Below are 26,211 nucleotides of genomic sequence, written 5' to 3'. Positions count from 1 at the left end.
TTTACATATGTTTGAAAAATAACAGAAGCTAAAGAACATTGTACAGCTGGGTAACTGTCCCATTTTGCAACTGTCTTGCATTTAATTTGACATTTTGTGGCTAGTGGGTCCAGTTGCTTTAGTTGAGCCATGTCATTCTTCACTTTCTGTAAACCACTCCATAGATTGGTCTTTCTTCATAAAATTAGTTTCATTTTCATTTTCTTTGTTTGATTGATGGTCATTGGCTACTGAAATAAAATATGCATTTTAAGGTAAATTGTATATATTTAAGATAAAATTTTATGTATTTTTAAAATTTTTTGACTTGTTTTCTTGAGACAGAATGTCAATTTGGGAGTGGTGATCATGCTTTTAATCTCAGCATTTGAGAGGAGAAAAGAATACAACAGCAACAAAAAGATTGAGACAGGATCTTACTTACTGTGTGTCCCAGGCTAATCTTGAACTCCTGATATTCCTGCCTCAACCTCCTAAGTGCTGGCCTTTTTTCACAACAGGCATTCACCACTTCTTGACCCAGTACACATTTTAATTGCTTGTAGGGAACTTTAAAATAACAAGGAACCAGGCTTGGTGACCTATACCTTTAATCCTAGCATTTGAGAGCCAGCAGCAGGTAGATCTCTGAGTTCAAGGCCAGCCTGGTCTACAAAGATAGTTCCAGGACAGCCAGAGCTCTCCAAAGAAACACTGTCTCAAAAAAAAGAAAATAACTAAATAAATGAGTAAATAAATAAAATGAGGAAAGACCACAGAGATGGCTCACTGTTAAAACACTAGATCTGCTGATATCCAGAACTTGTGTGTGTGTGGGGGGGGTTGTTTTGGTTTTTTTTGTTGTTGTTTATTTGTTTTTACGATGGATGGGGTGGTGGGCATCAGCTACTTACCTTGTTTTTGTTTGTTTGTTTTTGTTTTTTCATAGCTGGGGAAGGAACCCTACATTTGCTAGCAAGTGCTCTACCACTGAGCTAAATCCCCAGCCCCGTGGTGGGCATCTGCAATTCCCAACATTCCTATAGCAACCCGGGAGGTGGAAACAGGAGAGTTACCTTCAAGCTTGTAGGCTGGCCAGCTAGTCTGGAGTGCTTGGGGCAGCAGCAAAAACAATTAAACAATTAGAGATTCTGCCTCAACAAGGTAGAAGGCAAGAACTGACTCCTGAAAGTTGTTCTCTAACCTACACACACACACACACACACACACACTGTAAACAGAAGGAAAACAGGGATGTAGTAAATAAAATAGTAGGGGAGAGCTGATGAGAATGATGTAATTTTTAAAATTACGATAAAAAAAGGATGTAACTTTGTTGTTGCTTTCGGCTCTGGGTATTGAAGCTGGGACCTTGAACCTGGTACTTGTTCAAGGCACACGATTAATAGAGTATGCCCTCAAGACATAATAACTCTTTTTTGTTTTTCAAGACAGGGTTTCTCTGTGTAGCCTTGGCTGGCCTGGACTTGCTTTACAGACCAGGCTGGCCTCGAACTTACAGAGATAACAGAAATCGCAGAGGAATTACAGGCTACCTCGCCCCATTAGCTATAGGGTTGTTTTGAGATAATCTTGTTCTCTGTGTATCCTAGACAGGTCTCAACTAGTGTTCCTTCTGCCTTGGCTTCTGGGAGTGCCAGGGTACAGGCATGATCTATCATACATTGCTTCAAGGTATAAAAATTCTTAAATCTTTTTTAATCTACTCAAACCTTGGCTTGATTTGATTTGAGACAGGTCTCATTCTTTAATTTAGGCTGGCCTGGAATTTACTATAGCCCAGGGTATCCTGGTACTAATAACATTCTTCCTGCTCTTATCTTCTGAGCACTGGAATAACAGATGTGTGCTACCATATACAGAATCTTTTAAACCAGGTTTAAAAACCATCAGAATTGGCCCGGTGGTGTTGGTGCATGCCTTTAATCCCAGCACTTAGCAGGCAGAGGCAGGTGGATCTTTGTGATTTCCAGGACAGCCTGGTCTACAGAGAGAGTTCCAGGACAGTCAAGGCTACACAGAGAAATCCTGTCTCAAAAAAAAAAAAAAAAAATCAAACAAAACCATCATAATTAATGAGATACATCAAATGATGGAAGAAATGTACTTTAGGAATGTGAATTACGATAGGGATTATTCATAAGTACTAGTTATTTTGTACTTTCTATATAACATACGTTGGTTTTGTTTGGTTGTTTTTTTTTTGTTGTTGTTGTTGTTGTTGTTTTGAGACAGAGTTTTTCTGTGTAGCCTTGGCTGTTCCAGAACTCACAAAGATCAACCTTCCTCTGCCTCCCAAGTAGGATTCAAGGCATGCTTCACCACTGCTCTGTTATAAAATACATTGTTTAAAGAACTTTATACATGTTTTTCAAAAACCTCATCATCAAGGTCATATTTTTATATAGTTACACAGTTTCTTGTTGTTTAGATGTAGATGTTTCTCTGTTAGCTAACTTTCACAGAGCTGGAAGGTGGTGCTATGGCAAGCTGTTGGGGAAGAAAACTCATCAATGGTCTTACACCTCAGTGAACCCTGCATGTTATAACAATACCGGACTTCAAAGCAAGATGTGCCTACTGGTGAAATAGTGGCATAACTGTTATGGGTGTAATCAACTACTCCCACTCCACAGGAGGAAATTCATGCCTGGTATTTTCAACCTGCTCAAAAACCTTGGGGTGCTGAGATGCAGGCATCTAACACCATACCTGGTTTCAAGATGTAGCAGGGTCTCACATAGCTGTCTGTCCTCAAATTGGCTATCCAAGGATGACCCCTGGTCCTCCTGTACATCCCAAATGCTGAGATTATGGGTGTGTGCCACATGCCTGGCTTCATGTTAGTTTATTTTTCTTTTTTGTCTATGTCTTTTTTGTCTTTGTCATGTATCACTCTCAGATCTTTGTTTTTTGAGACAGGGTTTCTTTTTCTGTCCTGGACTCACTTTGTAAACCAGGCTGGACTTGAACTCACAGAGATCTGCCTGCCTCTTCCTCCCGAGTGCTGAGATTAAAGGCTTATGCCACTACCTTCTGGCTGATAATCTGTATTTTGAAATTCCTATCTGCTATTCCACTCCCTCCTGTATGTTTGCTAGTCCCTTCAAAAACAGGACATATTCAATATCTTGTTGATATGTTATTTGTTCTGAAAATCCCTTACCAACTTTCTTATTCCACAGACAGAATTCTGTAGTCTGTTTATTGTCAAAGACAGGGTTCTGTAGCTTTGGCTATAGAACCTACCTCTGCAGCCTCCAGAATTCTTGATTTATAATTCTGTAATCTTTTATACTTATAAATGTTGGTCATATAGCATAGTCCGGATCACATTATTAATCCATGTGCTCTGCTCTGTTTATTTTTTAGTGTTGGAGTTTGAACCCAGTGTCCATTGCCTGCCAAACATATGATATGCTCTTCCACTGAGCCATATCTTTAGCCCTGATTACATCTTTATTAAGTGCAAAGATTTTAAATATAGTGATTTGTGTCCAGAACAGTGAATGACAATATGATAAAAAATGAAGTTCAAGATGGTGGCACACACCTTTTACAGCACTCAGGAGGCAGAAGCAGACAGATCTCTGTGAGTTTGAGGCCAGCCTGGTCTACAGAGTGAATTCCAGGACAGCCAAAGCTATATAATAAGAAACCATGTCTTTAAAAACTATTTGGTTATAGGTTATCTAACATATAGACTATTCTGTGCCTGACAGAATAGTCTATGACAAAAGTAATAGTCAATGACAAAAGTAAGGCTTGGTGTGTCCCCCCCCCTTTATTTTAAAACCTCAGGTTTACAGATAATGTTTGCCCATGTTTCACTTACACTAGAGTATGTGTCTTGAGGCTGAAAGAGTAACAGTACTAGTTTTCTATAAAAATGTGCTAAGGGGTTTGGAGGTATAACCTGAATGGAAATAAAGCCCTAGGTTGAAACACCAATACCAAAGCAAAAAGTAGAAAAGTGGGGTCTGGAGAAATGGCTCAGTGGTTACAAACACTTGGCTGCTCTTCCCACAGAACCGAGTTCAATTCCCAGCACCTACACGGTGGCTCACGACCACACGTAACTCTAGTTCTAAGGGATCCTATATCTTCTAGCTTTCCTGAGCAATGTGCTAACGTGGTAAGCAGACATGCATGCAGGCAGAACATTCACACACATAAAAAAAAAGTTTAAAAAAACATTGCATAAATTTAAATAGAACTGAATCCCCATATTTCTGTTGCTATTGCTGTTGCTTTAGCTGGTAATGGCATAATGTTTATGAGTTACACCATTGGTTTTTCAGCAGTAAAATGAATATTAGAAAGAAAGCCTCTTCAAAGCTTCTTGGAGAACTAGATTTTTAGATGTGATTAGTATAAAAAAAACTAGCTACTACCAGTAGTTATAGTATGTCTGACTTTTTAAATAATGCCTCATTTATCCCCATCAAAGAGTTTTGACAGTGTTTCCCTCTACACTGTCAAAGTGACAGTTTGTTTTTAAAATGTCACAAGCATTTTTGTGTTAAAATTGCTAAGTAACATGTTACTTAGAAACAAACAAACAAATAACAATAACAAAAACAAACAAGCAAACAACTTTAGCCATGGTATTGCACACCTTTAATCCCAGAGGCCGATGGATCTTTGTGAGTTTGAGGCCAATCTGGTGAAGGCAGTGAGTTTGGGCTGCCCAGGGTTACACAATGAAACCATGTCTTTAAAAGAGAGAGAAAGAGGGAGGAAGGGGGGAAGGAAGTTAGGCTGAGTGGAGAAAAGAAAGTTGTGTTCTTTTGTTTGAAATATGGAAACACTGACCACTATTTATATAAATTATAGCTTAAAGATATGGAACCAAGACCAGCTCCTTGTACATCTCTCTTGAAGAATATCTGAATGAGTTTTTATGATTATAGACCATCAAGTGAGTCCAACTTTATGTAGACAGTAGGGGAAATTCTTTTGCTAGCAGAGGTAACTATAAGGAATAAGCAACAGCTAAGGCAGTGAGAGCCTGACCCTACTCTTGGTAATATTATGCCTCCTTCTACACTATGTTGTTAACTGTATCCCTAGTCAGCTCATAATCGTTAAGACCAGAAAATGAATGCAGACTTTTTACTGGTCAAATGTATATGTGATCAATATTTTGTATCTATCTGTCTATCTATCTAATAAGTGGCTTTTGTAGTAGTGGTTTTTAAATTTTTATTATTAATTTTTATGTGAATGGGTGTTTTGTCTATATGAACATCTGTGTATCACATGTGTGTGGTGCCTTCCTGCATGCATATGTGTGCATCACATATGTATGTTATCTGTAGAGGAAAGAAAAGGCTGTCAGGTACTCTGGGACTGGAGTAACAAGCAGTTGTGAGCTAAAATGTGGGTGCTGGGAATCAAACTGGGGTCCTCTAGAAGAGTGAGTAGTGATTTTAACCACTGAGATATCTCTCCTATGTTGCCTGCTCCCACCTTTTAAATATAGGAAATTGTTGTGTATCCCAAAGAGGCTTCCAGCTTACAATCCTCCTACCATAACCTCCTGGGTGCTGGTATTACAAGACATTGTCACCATGCCTAGCAATGTATTTTCTTTATATTGTTTGCCCTCTGATATTATCAAATGCTTTTAGAGTTAACCTTAAGATTTACAATAAAACCGTTGGATAAATATTTATTCCTTTCTCTAGGCTGTTGTGGTGCATGCCTTTAATCCCAGCTCTCAGGAGGCAGAGGCAAGTGGTTTGCTGAGTTTTAGACCAGCCTGGTATACTTACAGAGCTAGTAACAGGACAGCCAGAGCAACACAGTGAGACCGTCTTAAAAAACAAAACAAACAAAAATTATTCCTTTCTATAAGAAACCTATAAATCCTAAATTGGGAATTTCATTAATAAATAAAGTAAAAGCACAATCTCTTCTACTCTCTCCCCTACATCAGCACCCTACTTTTGTTCATAATCCCTTGAAGACTTGCTTTACATTTTTTAAATTACATTTATTCTTTCTTCCTTTCTTGGTCACCCCCCTCTGTTTTGAGACAGGGTTTCTGTGTGTAACCTTGGCTGTCCTGGACTTGCTTTGTAGACTAGGCTGGCCTGAATTCACAGCAATCCACCTGCCTCTGGGATTAAAGGTGTGCATCTCCATGCCCTGCTCTCTCTCTCTGTATATGTTTGCTTCGTGCACTACAATGTTCATGTGGAGGTCAGAGGACAAAGGGAGGAAGACAGTGCTTGCCTTCCACTGAGAACTGAACTCAGGTCATCATGATTAGCAGCAAGCTTTTACCCACAGACACATGGCCTGCCCCCAGATTTTTTAGTACAGTGACTGGTCAAGCACCTTACTTCCTGCATACACTCCAGATTCCTAGTGAGATGTCAAGACCTGGAATATAGAGTATGCTCTAGTGATATCTACAGGGGCTGGTCTAAATAAAACATAATGGTTTCTCTTCTGCTTTCTGTGGATATCTATTCAAATTATTAGAATCTACTCTCAACTCATTCCACAAGCATTTCAGAAAAAAACTTGGTTCTTGATATTTTCACTGCTAAAAGCAGGATTTTATCAAAGGCTAAGAGAGCATAATAGGTAAAAATTCAAGACTCCAGTCACAAGACTGGGATTCAAATATTATTCTACCAAGTAGGCAAATTAACATAAGCCTTGGTTTCCTTATTTGCGAAGTGGGGATAACAATACTTAACCTTCAGTAGTAGTGAATATTAAATATAGTATGAATGAAAAGAGCTTGCCATAATACCTGAAACATTTAGGTATTTAATAAACATACCTATTCTGAGGATCAAAGAATGTAAAAGTAAAAGCCTGGGAGACAGGAGAGGGAGGGATGACACATGGCAATTCTTACTGTATAGTTGAGGTAATGCTCAACCTCATTTATTGTCAAATATGAGTATGACAACAAAGAGTGGGCTTGGAGATGTTGAAAGGTAAGAAACTATACTGCCAGTAAAATTTGTTAAGCAAATACTGTGCCAAAAAAAGAAACAGGAATTAAGCTTTACTGTCAAGAGACTGGAGCAGTGTTTCTCAACATGTGGGTCATGACCCCAAAGACCATCAGAAAACACAAATATTTACATCATGATTCATAGTAGCAAAATAACAGATATGAAGTAGAATGAAAATAAATTTAGGGTTGAGAGTCACTACAAATTAGGAACTGTATTAAAGGGTTGCAGCATTAGGAAGGTTGAGAACCACTGGACTAGACTTAAGTTTCTCTTTTAGTAAAGTAAAGCTTCAGTACTTCAGTTGTTACTATCTTTCTCATAGGAATATGGTAAAAATAAACCGGTAAAATTTTGAAATGATGTGGATCTGTTTTTGTTTTCTTTCTTTCTTTCTTTCTTTCTTTCTTTCTTTCTTTCCTTCTTTCTTTTCTTTTTTCTTTTCCTTTCTCTCTCTCTTTTCTTTCTTTCTTTCTTTCTTTCTTTCTTTCTTTCTTTCTTTCTTTCTTTCTTTCTTTCTTTCTCTCTCTCTCTCTCTCTTTTTTTTTTTTTGACAAGCTTTCTCTGTGTAGCCCTGGCTGTCTTGGAAATCTGTAAACCAAGCTGGTTTCAAACTCAGAAATTCACTTGGCTCTGCTTCCTGAGGGCTGGAATTAAAGGTGTGTGCCACTAATGCCAAAATCTATTTTATAAATGAGGGAAATCTGTAAGAAGTAAACAGGATCCTATCGCAGAGTATTATTCTAGTACTGTTTCAAATCTAGAAAAAAATGACAGGGAAATACTACATATAAAAATAACTTGAAAATTATGGTATAGTTTGTATTTCTGGTTAATATAATTATTTTCTAGTTAATATATCATTGTTCTAAGTAAGCTTTTAGATCTCAACAAAAATGATATATGCAAATATATTATGCACATCACAATAAGGTTTTCAAAGGCTAAATAACAGGAAAATTTTTATACTAAATAATAAAAAGCTAGACTGGATAAAATATGTCATAATTTTGTTAGAAATAGAAAAGTATATAGAAAAAACCCAATAATTGGATGGTGATTACAAGTAAATTTATTTTCTTTTTGAAAACATTTTTAAATAAAATAAACATTTCATAAAAATTCTTCAAGCCCTAATACTTGGAGCTCATGGCATATTGAGTTTCAATTTAAGATATGTTCAGATCCTTTTTAGTGTATGTAGGCTACCACAAAACAGGTATAGATAGAGGCTAAAAAGTGGTAACCCAAAGAGGGAAAACTTTCAATATGAATTTAACTCAGTTATGTAACTTATGCATCCCTGCCTGTAAGGTCTGACTAGATAAATAAATAACATGCATTAGTTTAATTCTACTTTACCATTAAATCCTACCTTGAGAATAGCTATTAGCTTGAGAAGGATCACCTATCATGTCCATTGATAATGAATTGTGTAATTCCTGAGAATGTTTTTCCATTAGCTCTACTGTGTCACTGGATGAAGATGACGATGAAGACAGTCCCAATCTCACATATCTTCCTTTTTTACCACACAATGAACAATCTACTGGTGTGGCACTAGGTCCCCGGGGCAGATGAACTTCGTCTCTGTTGTAATTCCTAACAGCTCCACTGTGATGCACAGAGCGCTCTCGTTGCCAGATGTAATGGGTTGGTGCAATGGCCATAACCTATAGTGAAAAGGTTACTTTGTGAATTTAATAACATTTTAAAATTGAGTAAAGTACAGAAAGTGTACCTCAAGAGCAGATTTTTCTAAACCTGAAATTAAAACAGCAACTAAGTTACCTAAAAAAAAAAAAAAAAAAAAAAAAAAAGAGAAAGAAAAAGAAAGGAAAAAAAAAAAGAGAGAGAGAGACGGTCATTGTAGCACACACCTTTAATCCTAGCACTCAGGAGGCAGTGGCAGGTGGACCTGTGAGTTCAAGGCCAGCCTGCTTTACAGAGTGAGTTCTAGGACAGGCATAGCTACATAGAGAAACCCTGTCCTAAGGCAGGAAACAATAAAAATACTTACATTACCAACTCTAAATCAGCAATACCAGCAACTTTAAATCAGTAACATCAAATCAATCAAAGCAACATTTTTTATAAAGTGATTCCTTGGATCATTAATTTTATAAATGACAAAGTACCTATTTGTTCAAGCAGCTAATATAAGTGAAGCAACCTTTTAAGTTGCTATTTTTTTTTTTTTTTTTAGTCAGTCAGTTAGGTTTTTTTGAGACAGGGTCTCTCTAGGCAGCCCTGTTTTCAAACTCGTAGAGATCTGCCAGTTTCTCCCTCCTGAGTGCTGATATTAAAGACATGCACTACCATATCCTACCAGAGTATTTTTAAAATTCTGAACATTTCTAAGTTTCGGAAAGATAATATAGTTAGGCTAAAACATTATGCAATTCTTAACTTTTGAATGTGTGAGGTTAAAAAGAAATTAGCCTCCTAACTATGTTTGTTAGGCTAATTTTAAAATATTTGCAATTACATTAAGGGAAGTGCTATTAAAAACATGTAAATTAATTTCTTTGTTCCTCAATTTCCTTATTTGTTACCCAGTGACAACAAGAGTATATTTTTAGAAGATTGTGGTGAGGAAAGGATCCATTTTATAAAGCACCTAAGATTTCTCACTATCAGGCATTGTCATAGGTTTAATGAATAAAGAATGGGCTTTAGTTGTAGACTTTCTATCTTGTCCTGGCTCTACCACTTGCTAACTGTATACTACATAGCAAATTACTTACCCCTTCCAAGGTTCAGCTACTTCACCAATAAAATGGGAGTGCTAACCCAAAGACTGTTTTGAGATTCAGGATTATATGTAAAATCCTTACACATTAGTAAGCATTTGGCAAGTTATAGCCATTTAAGAAGTCAAGTTATAGGGAAAATCTATTGTTCTGACTTCATAAAAGCCAAAACATCAACAAGTCTTAAGTCAAAATCCTTAGCTGCAGTTATCAATGACCCACAGTAAATAAGTATAACCCTAAAATGAGAGCCAGACAGAGCCATTCTAGTTGGCTACTGATTTTTAAAAAAAAAAATTTTACAATTTTAAAATTTTAGAGTTATATTGGGGGCCTAGGAGGGACAAGGGAAGGAAGCAGCAGAGGAGCTCAGTTTTAGGGGTGTATGAATAAGGTGTATAATTTTGTTTGATGAGAAAAAAAACTTTTGTTTGTTTCAAGTCAGGGTTCCTCTATGTACTCTTGGCTGTCCTGAAATTCACTCTGTAGACCAGGCTGGCCTCAAATTCAGAGATCCGCCTGCCTCTGTCTCCTGAGTGTTGGGAATAAAGACATAAGCCACCACCAGGGGTGAGAAAGAGCTCTTACGATGAAAGTGAAAAACCACTAGATTATTTAACAAATGCTGTACCTTTGCCAACCAGGTACCACTGGGCCATATCACAAGTGTCCCTGAAATTATATATATATATATATATATATATATATATATATATATATATATATACTCATATATACATAATATATAATAAATCTATTAAATAATAAATATACATATAAATGCACACACACATGAAGATGGTGGAGGAAGGAAACTATGATTCTTATAGCCCAGGATGGCTTTGAACTCACTATATGACTAAAGATGACCTTGAATTTCTGATCTTCTTGTCCACCTCCTAAATGCTGGGATTGCAGGTGTATTCCACCATGCCCTGTTAATATGCTGTTAGGGATCAAACTCAGGGCACCAGGCATGCTAGACAGGCATTCTACAATTCTAGCTCTTAAGTACATTTTATGATTGAATTTGTTTATCCTTCCATTAAGTTTTCAACTAAAAGCATTTAATAAAGAAAACTAGAAGCAAATGAGAATATTAACTATACAAAACTTCCTAAGGTAAGGAGATAGAATGATATCAGATTACTTATATGTTGCTGGGGATTGAACCCAGTGCCTTATGCAAAGTAAGCAGACACTATACCACTGAGCTAGATCCCCATCTTAAGAATTTATTCCTTTCCTTTCCTTTCTTCCTTTTTATACCCCCCATGAGACAGTTTCTCTGTGTTGCTCTGGCTGTCCTGGAACTCACTCTGTAGACCAGGCTGGCCTGGAACTCACAGAGATTCTCCCACCTCCACATCCCAAGTGCGGGGATCACAGGTGTACACCGAAACTGCCGCCACCTCTGCTGCCATTGCCACCCAGATTATTACTTTTGTTTTTAATGACTGCTTTTTCTAGCACTTCTGTATCTTTGTTTTCCATATCTAGAATATTATCTCCTTTTGTCTTCGTATTACTTTTCCCTTCAAGACTCAGTGGAAGTCTCACCTTAAAAAAATTCCAGCTTGTAAGTTTCTTTGTCTTATTGTTAGTGCTAACTTATTTCACCATGAAAATGTCTAGTACTAAGATACATCTTTTTAGTGCCACGTGAAAGCCTTATTAAAATGCCTGAGAGCTCAGTCCCGGGACCTAATCTTGCCTCTATTGGAATTAACTTAGTAAGTGATCTTGTTCGTTCTCAATACATTAACTTTGAGGGACTGCAGTTAAAACCACTTCCTAGTCATCCAGAAGAGCAGAGTTCAGTTCCTGGCACCCATATCTGGCAGCTCACAACCACCTGCAACTCCAGCTCCTAGGGATCTGACACACTTTTCTGGTCCCTACAGGCATGTGCAAGTGCACGTACACATACAAATAAAAATAAAAATGTTTTTTAGAAGAATTTAACATAGAGCTCTAAAGGCCTCTCTTAAGTCCAGTTCTGCATAACAGGCACCTTAATATGGCTGTTGAGATAAAAGGGAGCTGACAAAATGAGTGGGAAAAGCCGCAATCCTGATATTTGGAAATGAAGACACACGAAGACAGTGTATCAGAGAAACAAGTGTGCCAAATGTTGCTAAGTTGAGGACTGAAAACCAAAAGCTAAACTATGCTTTGGCAACATAAACCTATCAGGAGGCTTTGACAAAGTCCTATTGAACAATAGAGGGAAGGCTTTATAGAACAGTCACAAAGAGAATGGAAGAGAACAAAATAGAAGCAGAGTAGCATGTACTTGGAAAAAAAATTAGTGTTCAAATATGGCTCCTGTCACTTTCAAGGTTGGCAAATAGCTATGCAAATTGTCACCTATTTCTATTTGAGACAGGGTCTCACAATTTATGCAGTCCAGGCTGATCTGGAACAAGATCCTCCTGCCTCAGCCTCCTGAGTACTGAGATTATAGATTATAGTCACGGACCACAACATTGACCCAAGTAGAGACATAAAAGAGACATACAAGAAATAGAGACTAAAAATAAGTTACAGGATTCTGTCAACATCCGTAACTGGAAGAGTTGTTTGAATGACAATACATTAATTGTAGAAGGCCTCATATATGCAACTTTTCATCTTTTCCTGTTAAATTTAAGTTTATAGAGTCTTGGTCTGCTACATAACCTTTCTGTTATTTTCTGTCCTCTGTTATTTCTGAATTCTTGCATTTCTTCCAAGAGCCAATAATCCTAATTTGTAAATATGCATAGTTGTTGTATATTATCTCATTAACAAATATAATTAACAAGATTAGTTCTGGGGAGAATTCTGTGATATGCAGCTACGGTCTTTACTCAAGTTGAAATGATCCATCAGTTTGGGCTCCTTTGCTCGGTAGTTATTTAACTGGGTAGGACTTAATCACAGAATTATCTAGTTTGCATTTCTCACATTTCTTAAACAGTAATACAAGAGTTTACAGTAATTGTTCCTTCCACTCAATTTTACTCTAGATTGCTTTTTTTGTTTAAAATGCTAATACAAAACATTTGGTTCAAATAATTTATTCATAATAAAATTAATAAAATCTGACATTAAGGAAACAATGTGCTGGGCACAGTGGTGCTTACTTTAGTCCTATCTATTGAGAGACAAAGGCAATCTGATCTCTGTGAGCCAGTCTAGTCTAAATAGAGTTCCAGGACAGCCAACGCTATAGCGAGAGACCCTGTCTCAAATGAAATTTAAAACAAATTAAAAAAAAAAAAAAAAAAACAATGTAGTTAAAAACTTTTATCTGCTTTTATTTATTTGTTTTTTGTTTTGTTTTATTTTGAGACAGGATTTCTCTGTATAGCCTTGGCTGTCCTGAACTCACTTTGTAGACTGTCTGGCCTTGAATTTACAGCCTCTGCCTCCCTGAGTGCTGGGATTAAAGAGGTGCACTACCAACCCTGGCTTTGCATTTATTTTTTGCTGAATTTATTCCCATGGCATAATTTTTTGTTTCTTCTGGCATATCTTTTTCTTCTGTGCAACCTGCTCTTCTGGCTTTGGAACAATTTGTTCCTTTTCAGTAAAGATCATCTCAGTGTGGCATGGGGAGCTCATGAGTGGGCTAATCTGGCCATGAGCTCTGTAAATTCAATGGCACATCTTAGGTGCTTGACTCAATGGCTAGAGATTCTCCATCTAAACCTTTTAGCACAGCATTACTCTCTGCATTTGTAAGCACATACAGCAAAAATTCAGTATTCTTTTTTAGCCACCAACCCTGTGTCCCCACTGTTTGGCCTGGGAATAGCTAGCTATACTGCCTGAACAGCATACATTGCTTCTTTAAAGTGACATCTTTCAGATACTTGGTGGCTTTTTGGAACGCATACCCTTGATGGCCTGGCCAGTTTCATGGTCTCCTAGAGTGAACACAAAGATCTGAACCTCTTGATTTGATTTTGTAGGATTTTCTAGGTCAAAAGAGTTGTGAACTATTTCAGAGGTCTCCTCTGGCTGCTTATAGGAAGAGAAAGCATGACAAATTCATGAGACCTCGACTTCTCACAAAACAATGTATTCTTTGTGACAATAGGTATGTATTTTTTTGGTTGGTTGGCTTTTTGTTTTTGTTTTTTCAAGACAGGGTTTATCTATATAACCTTGGCTGTCTTAACTCACTTTGTAGATCAGGCTGGCCTCCATTGAACTCACAGAGATCTGCCTGCTTCTGCCTCCTCAAGTGCTGAGATCACAAGCATGTGCCACCACTGCCGGGAATGTCATAATAATCTTAAATAATATGCTTTAGTATGTCTACAAACCCTTTGCTAGCATACTGGTAATCTTTTAGACACAATAAGAATAGCATAGAAGAAGTCTGCTCTAAAAAGTAGAAATTACAATTTTTAATAAATGTGATAAAATTCAAACAGAAACAAAATATACAAGTTGCATAGTAATGACCAAGGTTAATGATCTCCATACATGTACAAAGAGAGAGATAGCCATAGAAAGAGATCACTAAAAACAAAGCAGGCAGGATATAGTGGCATGATGTACTTTTATCCTAAAACTGAAGAGGACAAAATAGGACTGTGAGTTCCAAACCAGGCTGGGCTACTTGTCGGGACTCTCTCCCCAAATACAGAAGCAAAGCAAAGCAAAGCAAAGCAAAGCAAAACAAACAAATATATATATATATATATATATATATATATATATATATATATATATATATACACACACACACACACATACCAAGGAAAAATTAGATAAACAAAGATAGATAATTAAAAAGTTATTTTAAACCCTTACCTCTTCACAGCATCGCCTGCTTACAATAGCCCTATAGTCAATTCTGTCCCAGAGCTGATCCCTTAACTTTAGAAAATTAGGGAACAGTTTTCTCCAGTTTTTCCCTAAAGCCCATGGAAAAATTTCATACTTGGCTTCTTCTTCATCTTCTTCAACTGTATTAGCCAAATACCTAACAAAGTAGATCAACAACCCAAAAAAGAAATTAGTAAGGACAAGAACAATAGATAATAAATAATAGATGATAAAAATACTAACGGTTTACAATACATAATAGATATTCATATCTAAACTATATAACAAAAATAGTTACATAAGGAGTTTTATACTTGTTGCAACTTCTAGGGTTTTTTGTATTCCTGTAAATGTTGACCTCTGTTCTGGCGTATGAGTAAGTTACTTTGAAGCAATCTCTTTTAAGGCTTTTATGACTTCTTAGATGAATCTGTAAGCAATGTTCAGTATGAATCTAATCAGCTTCCCCAGCCCCGACACTTTCTAGACTATTTTCCTTACTACTCTGGGAATTGTGCCTTTTTACTCTGGCTGAGAGCAGGTACTGTTTACAGTTCTAGATGAATGACAGTAAGGCACTCTCTTTTCTTAGTTTTTCTTTGGGGCTATCTTCAGAGCTCCCTCATACACATTTGGATGTCAGTATTTTGCCAAATACTTGAGGATGACCAGGCATATAAAAAAGCAGGAAAACACCAGAAGAATAACCAGTCAATCAAAACCAACCCAAAACTGATATATAATTGTAACTATTTTTAATATAATTTATTTCATATGCATTGGTATTTTGCCTACACATATGTCTATGTGAAGATGTTGGGTCCCCTAGAACTGAAGTTACAGACAGTTGTGAGCTGCCATGTGGGTGCTGGGAATTAAACCTGAGTCCTCTGGAAGAGCAGCCATCCTCCAGCCCCCTTGCTATAACTATGCTCAAAAAAAAAAGTAGACAAATTGAAACTGCACTTCTAGATATGAAAACTATAATGTGTAGAATGAAAAACACTGAATTAGATTAATGGAAGATTGAATCCTGGAGAAAGAGATTTGTCAACTGAAGGCACAGTAATAGGAACTGGACAAACTATAATATAAAGACAAAAATTAAAAATCGGGAATAGAACATTAGTCCAAAGTGAACTTCGGCAGGTAGACAGACAATACTTGATGACATAGATGAATTTTTCCAAGGTTTGGGCTACGGATGTGACACAGCTGGTATCATGTCCACACAGCATGCAAGAGGCCCTGGACTTGGTCCTCAGCACTGCATAAATAGTTATTGTGGCATACACCTGTAATTACAATTCTTGGGAGGCAGAGACAGAAAGATTAGGAGTTTAAGCACATCCTCGGATATACAGAAAGTTTGAGCCCAACCTGGACTATAAGAGACTCTTTATAAAAATTTGATAAAAATTGTAAATCTACAGCCAGGTGGTGGTGGTACATGTATTTAATCCTAGCACTGTAAGGCAAAGGCTCTGAGTTTGAGGACAGCCTGGTCTATAAAGTGAGTTCCAGGACAGCCAGAGAAACCCTGTCTCTAAAAACACAAATACAAACAAACAAAAAACAACTATGAATCTAGAAAAAAGTCCAACATTTGGTACATCATAGCCAAATTGCTCAAAAGCCTTAATAAAATCTTTAAAAAGCAGTCAAAAAAAAAAAAAAGAGAGAGAGAGAGAGACACACACACACACAATAAGGTAGCATGTTGGTACACATCTGTAATCCCAGTACTTGAGAGGTCCAGACAGAAGAACCAGGATTCAAAACTGCCCTTAGGTACATAGTAAGTTTGAGTCCAGCCTGGGCTACATAAGACACCTGTTCCATAAAACAAAAATGAGGCAAGATACTAATACTGAAATAAAGTTAGTAATAGAGCAGATTTCTAATCAGAAGCAGTGTAGGCTCCATAGTTCACATTAACAACAAAAACATTACAAAACACACCAGGAAGTAAGACACCATGAATGGAGCAGATCCCCAATCTAAACGGAATACAAAAATAACTGTCTATGGGTTGGAGAGATGGCTCCACAGTGAAGTGTTTACTGCTCTTGCATGGTACCTGGCTTCAGTTCCCAGTACCCATATCAGACACCTCACAGCACCTATAACTACAGTTCTGAAGGATATCACCTTCTTCTGGACTTCACAGGCACCTGCATGCACAGGACGCATATAAACCCACACTCATATACTCTTACAAATAAAAATAACTAATATGTGTAAATATAAGGTAAAAATATATTTGGAAAAAATTTTTAGATAAAACCACATATAAAAGTGGTTTTATCAAATATATAACAAATATAGTAATATTAGTTAGACATAAGATGAAGATAGTAGAGGTTGCCACTGCATTGAGTATTATCAACAATCCAACTGCTTCTTTTGCGTCCTCCATGCAAAGGCCAGAAACAGTAATTTTTGCCTGTGCCATATCCTGAATAGTACAGAGCTTAAATATGGCTACAAGTTTCCCATTGAAGATATACAAGCAACAAGCTACCCTGCATCTGTGACACCAAACAATAATGTAGTTTCTTAACTCAGGCCGTGGCTTCAAGATTCCTCATACATCACTGCTATTGTGCCATTAATGTGGGAGCTCTTTATTCTCCTCTCCTTAGACTTTCAGGTCTACTCTCTTGTTCAGAAAGAATGTGGGCATTCAGGGTCAGAGGGCAAGGGCTCTCCTTTCACTCCTCCAACCCACCGAGCAATCATCCTTTTCCTGCTATTGATGTCCAGATGTTGTACAAAGGTTTCTTTCTTTGTTTTTTTTTTTTTTTGTTTTTTTTTTTAATTTGTTTGTTGATGTAGCCTTGGATACCTGCTCAGAGATCTGTCTGCCTCTGCATCTTAAGTTCTAGGATTAAAGCACTTATATGCCACCATACTTGGCTTTTGTGTGCCTGTGCATGTGGCAGGGGTATGTGGAGATGGGTTAAGACAGGATCTTACTACAAATTACAAAGCTCAAGCTAGCCTGAAATTCACTATGTAGTTCAAGCTGACCTTGATCTAGGATCATTCTACTTCAGCCTTCCAAAGTATTGGGGTGTTAAGAATTATAAGCTATCATGCCATTTATGAGTGTAGAGTCCTAGATTAAAAAAAAAAATGCCGAGTGCCTTAGTTATGTGTTTTATTGCTGTGAAGAGACACCATGACCATGGCAACTCTTACAAAGAAAAACATTTAATTGGGGCTGGCTTAGTTTCAGAGGTTTAGTCCATAATCATGATGGCAGGAAGTATGGCAGTGTGCAGGCAGAATGGTGCTGGAACTGAGAGTTCTACATCTTGCCCACAGACAGCAACAGGAACTGTCACACTGGGCATAACTTGAGCATAGGAGACCTCAAAGCCCACCCCCACAGTGACACACTTCTTTCAATAAGGCTACCACTACTTCAACAAAGCCACACCTCCTAATAGTGCCACTTCCTATAGGCCAAGCAATTAAACACATGAATCTACGGGGGTCATACCCATTCAAACCGCCACACCTAAACACCTTAAAATCTATCAGTGTTTGAACAAAATATCCCCAAGTTGTTAAAAGATGTGGAAAGCAGAGTGCAACATATAGCATATTTAACAGATTTCAAAAGAAGTTAACATAGAAGATAGGGAAGAAGAGTCCAAGTGTTGTTTATTGTTGTTTATTCCTTCACATCAAGGAAATTGATCTAATCTCAAGTAGGTTATAACAACTTTTTCTAAAGGCTTACTTAAAGGTAGCTAGAAAAGGAAAACTAAATATCTCAGGCATATTAGGCAAGTAGTTCTACCATTGACTTATATTCCAAACCTCTTTTTACTTTTTACTTTACATCAAGATCTCTCTACATTACTTAGGCTGGTTTTGAGCTCATTCAATAACTTAGGAGACAAATAGCATGTAACTAATAAGGGTAGAAGAAGATGTGGGAGGATGAAATAGTGCTGCTGGGGGCACGGGGGCATTTGCTTGTAATCTCAGCATTTGAAAAGCAAAGGCAGGAAGGAGGAGCAGGTCAAGATCATTCCTAGCTACATCAGGAGTTTGGGGCCAGCCTAGGCTACAAATAACTTGTCTCAAAAGCGTTTAAAAAAATAAAAAAAATAAGAAGAAATTCAGGGTGTTACAAGAATATTGAAAGGAAACATATGACTACATAGAAAGAAAATGAGCTTTAGAACTGTGGCTAACGAGAGATGCTTGATGAAAGGAAATACTGAGTTAGCCTACAGAAAACATATTATTTAGACACAGGATGGAAATTATAATTCATGTTACTCCAAGTATAATACAATATGCAGTGAATTCTTTAAAATTACTCCACATCTGAACCGGGGTTTTAGGTCCTCTCCATGCATTGTCCTTGGTTGGGGTATCGGTCTCTGCAGGGCTCCCAGGGTGCAGGGTGCAGTTTTTGTTTTTTTTTTTCCCCCTCTGTTGGTCTACTTTTGGAGCTCCTGTCCCCTCCAGGTCTTTCTATCTCCCCCTTCTTTCATAAAATGCCATGCCCTCGGCCCAAAGTTTGGCTATGAGTCTCAGCCTCTGCTTTGATACCTCTATTAGTAGAGTCTTTTAGAGGCATTCTGTGGTAGCTCCTGTCCTGTTCCCTGTCTTTTCCTGCTTCATAAGTCTATCATGTTTGTCCTTCTGAATGAGGAATGCATGGAGCGGACCTAAAACCCCAGCTCAGATGTAGTGCATAGACTCAGTATCCAAGTGGGGTCCCTAGTAAGGGGAGCAGGGTTTTCTCTGGCATGAACTCAGTGACAGGCTCTCTGATCACCTCCTCCTGGGGGGTGCAGGTTTGCCAGGCCAGAGAGGAAGACAATGCAACCAGTCCTAATGAGACCTGATAAGCTAGGTCAAAAAGAAGGGGAGGAGGATCTCCCTTATCAGTGGACTAGGGGAGAGGCATAGGGGTAGAAGAGGGAGCGAGTATGGGATTGGGAGGAGATGAGGGAGGGGCCACAGCCAGGATACAAATTGAATAACTTGTAATAAATGATAAGAATAAAAAAGAAAAAGAAGGGGGCTGGAGAGATGGCTCAGAGGTTAAGAGCACTGGTTGCTCTTCCAAAGGTCCTGAGTTCAATTCCCAGCAACCACATGGTGGTTCACAACCAATTATAATGATATCTGGTGCCCTCCTCTGGCATGCAGGCATACATGCAGACAGAACAAACATTGTACACATGATAAATAACCTTAAAAAAAAAGAAATCATACCAAAAAAATTACTACACATTAAAAGCTAAATAGTATGTTAGTGGCTATAACCACAAAACAAATGAAACAAATTCAATTTCAGGCTTCTAGCTGGATTTGCACTAAAGCCATGTTTGGCTTGTCTTTAGCATCTTTTTTTTAATTATTATTATTATTTTTTTTTTTGAGAGTTTCTCTGTAGACCAGACTGGCCTGGAACTTGCAGAGATCTTCCTGACTCTGCCTCCAGAGTGCTGGGATTAAAGGAGTGTGCCACCACCCCCCAGTTTTTGGCTTGTCTTTAAATCTCAGGTAGAGAAAACTATAGATTAAATACAGATGTAATACTGAAAGATATAAATGGCCATTTAACAGTATCAGGGCTGAATTTAGCTCTCAGAAATAAATATCCATTTGTAGCTCAGCAGCTCTGCTACTGTTAGCCCAGGCTAGGCTTAAATTCATGGTCTTCCTGCATCAGCTTCCTACATGTTGGGAGTATAGGTGTATATTAAAACATCTGGCCTCCTGGCTAACTTCTGTGATCTTACAAGGTGCTTTACTGTCCTAAATCTGTTTCCTTGTCTATAAAACAGGAATAAGGGCTACGCAGAGAAAGCCTGCCTCAAAAACCAATGTGTGTGTGTGAGAGAGAGAATCAGAGACAGATGGGAAAATTTATATGAGAGCACTGCGAAAAAAATAAAAGACACAATGAAACCTGCAGTGGTATACTGAACAACAAATCTCTGGTGTGTAATGGAAGGCCAGTGAAAAGAACATGAAATTAAGCTATTAAAGTGAAAAATATGTAATTTTCATACATAAGAAGAACTATTAACAATATCCATAAAATTGTAATGTTTCTGCTTTAAATTAAAAATCATATATATTGTAAATAACCAATAAAATTCATTTAGTAGAAAGCATACTTACAGAGCAATAAAGAAATTTATCCTGGTATGCTCATTTATAGTAAATTTAGCTCTCTTGAAATAAACAAAGGTCATAGCCAAAAGATACTATAAGGAAAATTAAAAATTAATATTAATGGTTTGCTTTCATCAATACAACTGCTATAAAATAGTTGAACTCTAAATCTTAAGGCATTATTTATCTTTATACAATCACCTCCTGAATACTTATTTTTATTTTCTATAATTAATTAATCTACTTGAATAATATGAGAAATAATTACTGATAATTACTGAACTACTGAACTAATATAACTACTGAAATAGTTACTGATAATTTATTATATTTAGCTAGATAAATTTCTAAATTTTATTATACCTGATGAATTTAAAAATTAAAACTCCCATTTTTTTTCTAACTTAAATTTCAAACTTATAGAGAAGTTGAAATAGTTCAATGACTAACCAAATATCTTTCACCTAGATTCACCAACAGTTCCATTTAAAACTGGAAAAACGCATTTTAAATGTATTATTATAAAGACACAAGTTATAATATGAATATATTTCTCTCTCTCATACTTATTCATTATCTAGTAAACACATTGTACAAGAGGATTCCAAGTATTGTCTTCATTCCAGGGAAAGGATTCTTGAAATAATGCCAAGTATTCTGGGTTAGTTACTTTTCAATCACTGCCCCCTGCTGTCCTCCAACATTAAAGCACTTAAACTGTACTGTTTACCACAACTCTATAGAAATGTTATATCATTACTCTTTATTTGAAACTAAGATTGATCTCTTTATTTGATACTAAGATTGTTTTAAAAGGTTACATTTTGGAGATATATTCTATTTGTACACTTATTGATACATATTTATTTATTTATTTGTGTGTGTTATATGTCAGGCCACCACCCATGTGTGGAGATCAGACAACGTATGGAGGTCTGTTCCATTCTCTCCTTCCACCATGTGAATCCTGAGACGACTCAGTCATCAGGCTTGGCATCAGGCACCTTTACCAGCTGATGCAGTATGTGTGTATCCCACCAGACTCACATTAGCAAATGTTTATGGTAAAAATCTTAGCACGCCTCATATTAATTTACATTAACTTACATACTTCAAAATAATTTACATTCCTGGGAAGAAGGGTTAAAAGAAACAAAAATGGCCACATTGATGACTATCCTTTTCTAAGAGCCACGTGGAAGGTCTTTGTCTTTATTATGCACTGTATGTGCTTTAATTTTTCTGAATTAGTTCCCAGAGGCTGCAGAGATGCCTTAGCCCTTAACTAACAGCACTGTTTATTCTTCCAGAAGACCTGAAGTGTGGTTCCCAATATCCACATGGTGGCTCACAACTGTCTATTGTGTCCAGTTCTTGGAGCTCTGACAGCCTTTTCTGGCCTTGAAAGGCACTGGGCATGCAAGTGGTGCACAGACATACATACAAGTAAAATACAGACACATGTACACATAAAATGAAGGTTTAAAACCTTCTAAAATTAATTTCTTATTTTAAAAAATATTTTAGTTTTAAATTATGTGTGTATGTGTGTGCAGATGCCTGAAGAGGGCCAAAGTCATCAGATACCCCAGAGCTGGAGGTACAGGCAGTTATGAGTCATTCAGTGTGGGTACTGGAAACTACACTCAGGTCCTTTGGAAGAACAGGAAGTGCTCTTAAGCACTGAACCAGTTCTCCAGCTCTCCAAATTAAATAAAAATTAAACATTTTTATCTTTGTCACATTTAAATATTAAATGAAAGCCTTCATTTCAATACTTAGTATTAATAAGCTAATTTTCTGAACATTGCTTTATCTATTAATTTATATTTTAACTGTTACTGAACTTAATATATGACTTCTCAGTCCAAATGGGTATCTACAACACTAAAATGGCAACTATTCAGCTGACTCAAAAGCATAAAAATATTGAATTGTGTCTACAAAAAAAGCATAGACCATCAATGTTTTTAATAAATCATACAGTTTATAAAATATTGATATCGATCTGAAGAACATGTTAAACTAATTTTACCTGTAAGATTAGTAGGAAGGGGGGTAATGAGTGAGAGGTCTGAATAAGAATAAAATAGATCTGTGTCATAGAGCACTCCTTTAATCCCCACTCTGTAGGCAGAGGCAGGTGGAGAGTTTTGAGTTCAAGTCTACATAGGAAGTTGTTTGTTTTTTTTTTTTAAGATTTTTTTTATTAGGTATATAGTATTCCGCCTTTATGTACCCTTGCACACCAGAAGAGGGTACCAAATCTCATTATAGATGGTTGTGAGCCACCATGTGGGTGCTGGGAATTGAACTCAGGACCTTTGGAAGAGCAGCCAGTGCTCTTAACCTCTGAGCCATCTCTCTAGCCCCATAGGAAGTTTTAAGCCAGCCAGCGTTACCTAGTTATGCCCATGTCTCAGTGAAAAAAAAAAAAAGTATGATACATATGTATCAAAATGTCACAGTGAAATTCATTTCTTTGTATACTAACCAAAAAGAGAATGATCCATTATTTTAAAAATATTTTAAATTACGTTGTGTGTGTGTGTGTGTGTGTGTGCATGCGTGTGCCCACTTGGGAGCTAGAGCCTCAGGTAGTTATAAGCAGCCAAGATATAGGTGGTAGGAACCAAACTTGGGTCCTCTGGAAGACCACCAAGTGTTTTTAACTGTTAAGCCATTTTTCCAAAGTACCAAGTCTCTATTGATCCTTGTTTAGCTTTGGTAAAAACTAAGTGTAAGAATTCTGCTTTTTGGGCCAGTGAGATGCCTCAGTGGGTAAAGGCACAGGCCATCAAGCCTAATAATTCCTGGGTCCTACACCGTGGAAGGAGAGAACCAACTCTGTAAGTTGTCTTCTGATCTTCATATACTGGCTATGGCATACATACTATAATAGTTACAAACACACACACAATTAAATATAACAAAAGAATTTTGCTGTGAAGGAAAACTGTTGGCTAGTTGTTTTTCTACTTGTAATGAAAGAGAAAATTCTTATTGGATCTCATAAAAAATTTAATAATCTAGTAGCATAACTATGATGGTTTATAATTATACTATTTCCAGTTTACCTTGTCTGCAATTTTACAGCAGCAGTCCATCCACAAGAAATCTTGAATTAAATCATCATCTACAACAAAAAATAACTATGACTTATCATCTTAAAAAATGTTTCCTTTTGAAGAAACAATTTTTATATTGGGCATTTTAAAGCGATGGTTAGAAACTAAATAAAAATGGTTGCTAAGGTGTAGTAATTTTTAAAGTATATTCATCATTGCAAGGACTATCCATTTCCCATCTGATTTACTTTACTATGTATATACCCAGCTTTAAAGGAGAATATGTTTCATTTCCTGGGTATCCAACAGCATGTTGGGTAACTCCAGCTCTTCCTTCTTTTGCACAATTTTAAGATGCAGAAATGGAATCTGATGTGAGATAATTCATCTTCTAAGAAATAACACCTTAATACTGTTCTAAGTGTATTACTTTTTCTGTTTCTTTTTCTTTTAAGGTCCGGGATGTTTTATATTTTCATCTTTTCTCCCTATTTCCTTTCTAGACTACTTATTATTCAAATTAAAATGCAAACATGTATATATATATATATATGTATATATATACATATATATATATAATTTCAAAATTTACTTTGAATTTACGATTAGCATTTAATTTGGAGAAAACTGATTATTAGGATAAAAAGATCAACAAAATCTTGAAGAATAATAGTCCTGCATGCCTTTAATCCTAGCACTTGAGAAGTAGAGGCAGACAGATCTCTGTGGGTTCAAGGCTCAGCTGGTCTACTCTAGGCCAGCCTGGGCTACATGGTGAGACAAAACACAACAAAGAGCAACATTCAAAAAAAAAAAAGCCTCTTGTTTTGATTTAAAAGTATTAAAATAGATAATCTCAAAGTATGTTGAATACTATCAGAATATGATCTAATAAAATCCCTTTTATTTTACAAATGAAGCAAAAAGTTCTTTATATTCATTTTCCATGGTATAAATTGCATTAATGCAATTATTATTTGGGAAATTCTAGGAATAACTATTGATTTTCTGAGAATTAGTCTCAGTTCTGTTTCTAAAAGCTAGAATCAGGTGTTTTCCCACAACAGGGAAGAGCTACTCAAAGTTTGTGGGTAAGGTCTGGAGATGACCAACAAAATGGGAATTTTGCTGGCCTGTGATCCCAGCATTCGGCAGGGGAGGGCAGGAGGAGCAGGTCAAGGTCATCCTTGGCTACATAAAGAGCTCAAGGCTAGCCTGGCACACATGAGACCCTTTCTAAACGAAGTGGGAGAGGGAGTAAAACAGTTTGTGGGTGGTAGTTCTATCCTTAATGATGAGCAATGGGAATGTTAACATTTTAGATTCTGATAGGGAAAATCTTTGCAACTTTTGTTTACATTCCTCACCTATTTCATCTCATCTAATTCACATAGTCTTGACATCTTACCAAGTTTGCCTGCATGCACACAGCCTTCCTCTATAAACAAGGAGGTCTGTTTCCCACAACTGTTGGACTGCGGTAAAATATCACTTACCAGGAAACGTCGACACTACCCTTTACGTCTACCTTGCTGCCATGCCTGCAGAAACAGGCTCCTTTCTTGGCTGGTATAAATACTAAAAAAGGTCTTTATTTGTCTGTTAATAGGTATATAAACAAAGTATTCTTATGTAATGAAAATTCAAATTCATTATATAAGCATGTTGATAAATCACTTAATTTTTTAAACAATATTCCAAAAATATAAAACTGCAACTTTCTTGATTGATCAGTATTACTATTTTACTTGGTTTTAGCTATAAAAGTCTTGGAAAACACACACAGACATACTCAAATTGGGTCAGTAACTCATCTGAATCTTATACTATTTTATTTTAGGTCAAACAAAATTCATATCCTGAATTGCTCAAAATATACAGTTGACACCTAGATTTAAATAGTCTAAATGGTCAGATCAATCTGAATATTTTTATTATAAAAATGACAAAAGAAGGCTTGCAAGATGGCTTGGTGGATAAAAGTACTTACCACCAAGCTGGACAATCTAAGTCTAATCCCTAGGATGCACAATGATGGAAGAGAGAAACTACTTGCAGCAAACTGTCCTCTGGTCTCCACAAATACGCCTAATGCATGTACTCCTGCACCCCACACAAACACATTGTAAAAAACCAACACAATACATTTACATTCTGACTCTTAAGTACTTGATACTATTAAAATGTCTTACACCTACCAAATAATTTAAAGAAAGCAGTCATCTCCTGACGCTGTATGATTAGACAAGGCCCTTTGGGCCGCTTAGGTTTGTTATTATGTGCATTTTTTTCAGATGCTTGCCAGCTATCTTTAAGAATAGGACGTTTCAGATTAATAGGTTTTCTAGTTTGCTGTGACCTATTTGAACCTGATTTTACATGAACAGTGACAGTAGGTGGTGTCTCACAACACATCTGATTATGCCGCAT

At 36.8% G+C, this 26,211-nt stretch overlaps 1 protein-coding gene across 1 annotated transcript; it reads right to left on the bottom strand.

Annotated features, from left to right (window-relative positions):
- Window positions 1–132: 132 nt before the first annotated feature.
- On the bottom strand, window positions 133–26,211 carry Spdya (speedy/RINGO cell cycle regulator family member A). Its single transcript, XM_055627212.1, has 6 exons — window positions 25,980–26,211; window positions 23,791–23,849; window positions 20,720–20,805; window positions 14,543–14,714; window positions 8,356–8,653; window positions 133–230 (listed from the first exon to the last, which is right to left on the bottom strand). Exons 1-6 carry the CDS (start codon window positions 26,209–26,211, stop codon window positions 133–135), a joined length of 945 nt encoding a protein of 314 aa, XP_055483187.1.

This window comes from Psammomys obesus, unplaced genomic scaffold, assembly GCF_907164565.1.
Source record: "Psammomys obesus unplaced genomic scaffold, mPsaObe1.curated_primary_1811, whole genome shotgun sequence".
Classification (NCBI taxonomy): Eukaryota; Metazoa; Chordata; class Mammalia; order Rodentia; family Muridae; genus Psammomys; species Psammomys obesus.
This window is presented reverse-complemented; position numbering and strand designations above follow the sequence as displayed.

What these genes read in the sequence shown, in the direction of transcription:
- Spdya (XM_055627212.1), bottom strand. Translation starts at nt 26,211, where the DNA reads ATGCGGCATAATCAGATGTGTTGTGAGACACCACCTACTGTCACTGTT. An exon ending in TGCTTTCTTTAAATTATTTG is followed by an intron (nt 23,850 to 25,979) that starts GTAGGTGTAAGA and finishes TTTTTGTTGTAG; the next exon opens with ATGATGATTTAATTCAAGAT. An exon ending in ATAAATTTCTTTATTGCTCT is followed by an intron (nt 14,715 to 20,719) that starts GTAAGTATGCTT and finishes CTACTTTGTTAG; the next exon opens with GTATTTGGCTAATACAGTTG.